At 51.4% G+C, this 6,881-nt stretch overlaps 1 protein-coding gene across 1 annotated transcript; it reads left to right on the top strand.

The window, feature by feature from the left end:
* Positions 1-3,591: 3,591 nt before the first annotated feature.
* CUNH10orf105 (chromosome unknown C10orf105 homolog) lies at positions 3,592-6,837 on the top strand. Its single transcript, XM_050137975.1, has 2 exons — positions 3,592-3,684; positions 6,380-6,837. The coding sequence occupies exon 2, from the start codon at positions 6,385-6,387 to the stop codon at positions 6,769-6,771; it is 387 nt and encodes a 128-aa protein (XP_049993932.1). The 5' UTR covers positions 3,592-3,684; positions 6,380-6,384; the 3' UTR covers positions 6,772-6,837.
* Positions 6,838-6,881: the final 44 nt, after the last annotated feature.

The following is a 6,881-nucleotide window of genomic DNA, read 5'->3' as shown; positions in this document are numbered from 1 at the left end:
GGGAGAGAAACTGCTTCTCAGTCAAATCTTTAATACAGAGAAGCCAGGGGGGAAAAGTCGATGGTCCAGCATACAGACAGAGGCCTTAATTAAGGCCCAGCATGATAAACCATGATAACCGGGGACTACTTAGCCTCTAAGCTGACTGAATCGGAAAAGACTTATTATCATTTATTTGTACGTATACATGTAGGTATGCCACGAGTGTGTGAGTGCCTGCAGAGGTCAGAAGAAGAGGGTCTTGGATCCTGGGAGCAACCAGATGTAGACGCTAGGGGTGCGAAGGAGCAAATATCGAGCTTCTAGAGAGCAGTGAGCACTCTTAACCACCAGGCCATCTCTCAAGCCTCAGGGGAAAGGCGTTTATACAAGGAATAAGAGTCTCTCTGTCTTATGCGTGAGGCCATGGGACACACAGGCAGATGGGGATGGCCTGAGTTGTGTGGAAATAAGAAACTAAGTGATATAAACACTCTTCCTCCTTGAGCGGAACACGGCACAGACCGAGACGACAGGAGGAAAACAAGTCCCTCAGACAAGCCAATAGGCAGCCTTGGTTACGTCTCAGACCTTCGTGGCTAGCGGGGACTGGAGGGCAAAGAGGAATGACAGACATTGCTAAGGGAACGACTAGGCATGTGAGAGGTGGTGAGTAATGGCCAGTTGGTGGCTTTGAGCTCTGTGTTTACCAGAGAGTTACAAAAGAAGTTGATTTTCCTAGGGACGGGTTTGGGGCTTTAGTGTCTTTGCTGAGCTCCCTGGTGGAGTGTGACCTTTATAATGTAGGAAAAGCTCTGGGGGGGGGGGATCTAAATGATTCAGACCAACATGTAAACTGGCTCTGTAAGGCATTAAAGCAAAGATGAGGGGAAGACAGAGGGCCGGAAGGCTATCTCCAGGTCACCCAAAGAGCAAGTGTGCAAAGATTTGTGTTGAGCCAAATGCACCAGGGAAGGGATCGACGGAAGGGCAGATGCTGCGCCTGAGAGCTTCTAGAGGCTTCATGGGAGAGGAAGGAGCAAATGGCAGAGTGAAACAGGTGACGAAGACCGTCCAATGAACGGGCGGCTATCCTCTCAGAATAAACTGTGCACATTTCCCGCTTCAAGAAAGGGCACTGGGCTGCAGTGGTGACATATGCTTGCAACTCCAGCACAGCATGCAAGACCCAAAGGACTGTCTAGCCTGGTCTACGTAGCAAGTACTAGGCTAGTCTGGACTGTAAAAGGAGATTCTATATCAAAAACCTCATGGAGATTGGGGGTCCTTTTAGTAACCAGATGTTGCCAATGGACAGTGGCCATGGTACTGATACTGAATCAGAGAGTCGGTCATCTAGCAGGCATGGCAGAGGACAACGTGGACCTCATTCACCCTCCACTGCCAGTTCAGCCAAGAGGCCCAAGCTATCCTTATCAAGGCCATCATGGGCAGGGAAATACATGGCAACCCCATGGCAGAGCCCCAAGATGAGGCCCTAGGGTGGTTTATGGAGAATGATTGTGTCTTCTGGAGGGACAGATAGGGTACAGCCCCCATCCATGATTTTTTTTGGTGTCCCCCTCACTGCTGCACCACACAGCCCCTGGTGCATGTTTATAGTGGACAGCCATGGGTCTCCAGAAATCATGCCCAGCCTCTGTGAAAAAGTCTCATTGCAGAATGCCAATCCTGAGTGTCTGACAGATTTGGAAAAGCATCTGGAATAACAGTAAAAACAGCAGCGAAAGAGTCTGTATAAAGCTATACCACACGGGTAGAAATGGGCATGCCCAGAAGCCATAAGGTTACTGATGAATTATCCCAGTGCATGAACGCAGGGAGGTCCCCGAGATCCTCTACACGGAAGGCTCTTGTGGCTGCTGTTGGTTGGATACCCGTGTTAGGTGGAAAATTCTTATTGTTGGAGATACTGCACACTTTGGTGGAAGAAGGCAAGCTAGGAGCTCCCTTAGCTAGAGCTGGGAGCTCCCTCCCCTTCTATAGAGCTGGAAGGCACTGTGTAGGCCGTTAAGAGAAAGGTCACAATGTTATCGCTATGAACTCTCTATGGGCTACAGGCCAGGCCAAAATGTGTCCTCTGGAATAATAGTGGCATAGCTGTTAGAGGTGCTTTTCTATTGGATTTAAGGCCCAGGCCACAAGACAGAACTCACATTTGGTTCTATAAATCAGGGCAAAACTCTGTGGCTGGGAAGATCATAGGCCTTCACAGCAAGGCCACAGCTGTTGTTCTGTTCAACGGATGTGATGTTCTTGTCAAATCGCCTTCCAGGCATTATTATATTTCACAGATTACTGTTGCTGCTAGCCTTGAGCAGGAAAACATTTTTTTTTTTTTACAGTGGACAGTAATTACCGAAAAGACTCTTGGGTGGAGCTGCTGAAAAATTCGGCAGGAAGCTACATCTCTGGTAGTCATCGTCCATGCTGGGGTGAGCTTTTTGATGACGCAACTGTTTTTGAGTCTGTTTTGGCACTCAAAAGCTGTACTACAAACTTTCCTATCTTCACTCATTGCACACACTTCGAGAAAGGAGGACTGAGGAGGGGTTCTCCTTGCAAAGATCAAGTCGGCAGAGAGACGGAGGGTGGGGGGTGTTTCGCGTGGCAAGGGCTCTTGTCCTTTAATTAGGGAGACACTGGGCTCCCACCCAGCACTAACTCATTGGCTAACTGGAGTTTGGGCTTCAGGAGTAATTCCTCCAGCACTAGCTGTTCTCGGCTGGCTGGCAGCAAGGAAGCCAGAAGCTGGGTTTGCCGCAAGCTCCTGGGCCCCCAGAGTCACTTGCCACCTGTTGGGAGGGGCTGTGTTGGGTCACCAAGGCTCTCTCGGTGTTTCATAGTACACTGGAAGGCTCTTGTCCACTTCAGGGGAGGGAGACTAGGCTTTGTTTTGTAGTGAAGGGCTACAGGCCTTAGATGTAGCTGTGACTGCTACCATGTATACAAGCCTCTGGTAGACAAGCTGCACAAAACTGGGGCCCCCTAAGCAGGCAGCTGGTTGCCAGGGAGGTTTGGGATTCTTGGAAGAAAGGAGGGTTGTGGGGGAGGGTTGGCGAGAGACTGGTACTCCACTCAAACTGTAAATGGCCTGTCCTTGGCCGTCCCTCGGTCCAGCATTTTGAAATTTGAAAAATGCTCCTTGCCCTCACTTCTGCAGCCAGACATCTTAAAAGGGACACTCCTCTGAGAATCCAGGAAAGAGAGCCTAGAGACCCTGCAGGGGAGGTCTTGGGGGGCAAGGCACCGCGCCCATCACTCCTGCTGTCTCTCTGCTAACAGACCCTCTCCCTGGTAACCTGGGGGCTGGCAGGCACTGAATAGTCGGCCATACCATTCAAATTTCCAAGGGGGATGGTGGGAGACCCGGGCCCATGAGGCGGTTAAATCCATCCCCTGCTGTCATTAGCGTTTGCACACGTGAGAGGGCTCCAAGGAGACAGGCTGGAGCGAGCCACACAGGAGGGCTCCCCTCCCCTTCTTCCCACTCAGTTGCCATCCCTACCTCCCAGTTGTCCCCTCCCCTAGGCACTCCAGGACTCTTCCAACAAAACCAGGCTCAGATGGAGAAACGGGGAGAACGCCTGCCCTGTTGCTCACGGATAATACAGCGGGCTGGTACACCTTGGACCTCCTGGGACAGCTGAGCGGCCTTGCCACTGAGAATACAGACCTCCAAGGGTAGGCCTGAGGCCAGTGACAAGGGACTGTAGAGAAAGCCAAGGAAAGAAGCAGGGAAGACCTTTACTGGGAAATTGGGAGGACATGAAGGGGTGCTCAGATTTGGGGTGTCCTTCTATTGCTCTGAGAAAGGAAATGAGGCCCAGTAGAGGGGAATGACTAAGCCAAGGTCACGCATTCTCTGTGGGATCCTAAGGGAAGTAAGACAGTTTCTAGGCAGAGCTTGTGGAGAGGTGCATTCAGTGGAGGGCTCCAGTTGGAAGGGGGCTCCATGCTTGGGCTTCAAGTCCTCTAGAATCATCTGTTCTTGCTGGCTGGCGGCAGGGAAAACAGCAGCCAGGGTTGCCTCAAGCACATCAGAGTCATGGACTACCACGAGGGTGGCTCAGATGCTGAGGCAGAAGAGGCCCTCACGGCTTCTCTGGGCTCTGTGCTAGTAGGATGGAGGCCTTTCTCAGCTGGGACTGCCCTTTCCTTACTGGAGCCAAGTGCTGAGAGCCAAGGGACTGCTAGTTTCTTTCCACGGGGAATGGCAGTGGGTATGCCCCATCCCTACTCCAGCTGACTCCAGGAAGGGCTGATCCATAGATGCTGTCCACTCAGAGGGCTTTCCAGGCCCAAGGCCTGAAGGGTGGAGGCCCTGAGCAGTTAAGACAAGCATCAGAATTTCCAGCTTGGGGAAGCTTTAAGGGATGGGAGGGGTTGTGGTAAGAGATGGAAGGTAGGTGGGTGGAGAGTACCGGGTGCCCTCAGTCAGCTGTGCCCAGGAGCCAGGAGTTAGGTCCCGGAGTTGCTGGTGAGTGCCCGTGTGGGACAAGGGCTTAGGGGCTAAGCGGCCAGGGTGGCCATGCTCTGTGATTCCCTGGCTGAAGGCAGGATTTTGGCATAACCGAGCCTCCCCTGTGGTCCCGGTTTTGGTGCCAGAGTCTGAGGGAGAGGCCAAGTAATGTGGGAAGGAGAAAGCTGCCCTCCATCCGCCTCAGGTGAGGCTCTAAGATCAGAGTTCTGTTTGGATCTTTGGAATTTTCTCTACCGGGTTGTGCAATGCAAAAGGCGTAGCCGCTGGCCTGTCAGCTGGGCGGAGGCTGTGTGTGTGCTTTGACTGGCCTGGGGAGCACATCCAGTTTAAAAACTGATTTAAAAACTTTGGGAATCAAGTTTATCTGGCATTTTGTAATACCTGTCTTTCTTCTGTGCTTCAGACAACTTCAAATTAGCTGCCAATATTTAAATAGCAGGGATGTTTGCCTTAAAAAAAAAAAAAAAAAACCCAAAAAACTAAAAAACTTTTCTTGCCTCAGTTGAGAAGCCTGAAGAGCCTGGCAAAAATTTCTATGTTCCCAAGGGCCAGCCCAGGCTGTGGGGGTCAGCTAGGGCCCTTTTTGGAATTGGCTATCTAGCTTCTTTGGCCATGCATTACCCGCACCAAGGCTCTGGAATTATTATTACCAGCTACTAGTCAATCAGTTTAGCCTGGTCCTTTGTCTATGAGGACAGTCTGTGGCATTCCCCACAGAGGATGGATCCCCTGAAGGGATAATGGAAACGTCTAGAAGGTGAACGATGTCACAGGGCAGGTTTCTGGCTACACTCTGTCAGCTCTTTGGGTTTATATTTCCCAAGTGTGTCTGAGTGACTCAGAGAGGGTTGGGAGTCTAGTAGGGGGCAGGCACGGGACCAGGAGTCAGAACATCTGGTCTTTCTCCTCTTTGCTTGCCTATGTGGCCTTGGGTTTGGCCTCTCATGCTGAGCCTTGGTTTCCCTGGGAGCAGGTTAGGCTGCATCAGGAAGTAGCAACAGAAGTACTCATGGATCCAGGCAGGTGGAATAGGTATGTGGTAGGCATGAGGGAGTGTGGCCAGCGACTTCTGTAAAGGGGACATCAGAGAAGCCACTAGTGAGGTTATGACATGGAAAGAGAAGCTAGGCACTCAGATATCTATCTGTCTGTCTGTCTGTCTGTCTATCTATCTATCTATCTATCTATCTATCTATCTATCTATCTATCTATCTATCTTCCATCCATCCATCCATCCATCCATCCATCCATCCATCTATGTCTCACATAGCTCAAGGTGGTCTCAAATCTCCTAAGTAACCAAAACTGGCCTTGAACTCCTATTCTTTCCCCCTCCCCAGAGTGCTGGGGTTACAGGCGTGCACTATTACTCCTGATGTGGAAATCTCATTTTAAAAAATAGTCGCAGATAAATTAAAAACACACCAAGCAACCACCAAAACACATGTGTGGGCCCCTGGTCTACAGCCTTGGCCTTAGGCCATTGCGAGGGTCCCCCACCAGCCCTTACCACAGCATCTTACACTCTGACTTGTTCTTGATTTGTAAAGTGGCTTCCTGATAGAGTTGGGCTTAGATTTGTGTTTTTAGGCTTAAGTCTGCATGGTAATTTCCAAGAACTGATTATAAAATGCCAGAAAGCTTTCAATACACTATGCTCCTCATGGCTGTGCAGCAGCGGTAGAGCCGATAGAAGCCCCCGGTTCAAGACCCAGCCCTATCACTAATCAGTTGTACTAACTGTGCCTCTCTGGGCCTTGCTGTACTAACTGTGACAAGAAGATCATGAGAGTATGACCAACTGCTCAGCCCTCATTGGTGTGCTCCAGGTGAGTCTCTCCTGCCCCTGCCTGGGATGCAGTTCCTTTGCCCTGATTCTCTGTCCTGCCCTTGCAGGCACCATGAACACAGGGGGCTCCAGCCTCTCCAGCCCTCCAACCTTCCTTACGACTCCGGCCACTTCTGGGACTTACACCCAGGCTGCCGACCCTGTACCAGTTCTTATCGCCCTGGCCTGCATTTTTCTGCTTTTGGCCTCTTGCCTGCTATTCATGATGCTGTGCAAGCCCACTGCGCTGGACCCTGGCCGTCAAGGGGCCCGGGAATACATGCCACATCACCCAGGGAGCCCCAGCGAGCCCAGGCTCCGGCTCTGGAAGCGCCTGGGCTCGCTACGCCGATCTCTGCACAGCTTCCGGCGAGGCAGGCCTGCTGCCCAGCAGTGTCCTCTGCCGGGCCTTGATGACCAGCGAGGTGACTGTGACTTCACTGAAGCCACTGAGATGTGATACAGTGGCCATCTTCATACAGGCTAACCTAAGACCTCTGATGGCTGCCTCTGTTGGAGCCTGGCATTGTAGGCTGTAGGACAATGATACCCGAGACCCCTATATCACTC

Source organism: Alexandromys fortis, unplaced genomic scaffold (genome assembly GCF_014885135.2).
Source record: "Alexandromys fortis isolate MF-2015 unplaced genomic scaffold, M_Fortis_MF-2015_v1.1 scaffold_9, whole genome shotgun sequence".
Lineage (NCBI taxonomy): Eukaryota > Metazoa > Chordata > Mammalia > Rodentia > Cricetidae > Alexandromys > Alexandromys fortis.
Note: the sequence above shows the minus strand (reverse complement) of the source record. Positions and strands in the feature narration are given on the sequence as shown.

Coding starts and splice junctions, on each gene's coding strand:
- CUNH10orf105 (XM_050137975.1), top strand. CDS start 6,385: ATGAACACAGGGGGCTCCAGCCTCTCCAGCCCTCCAACCTTCCTTACG.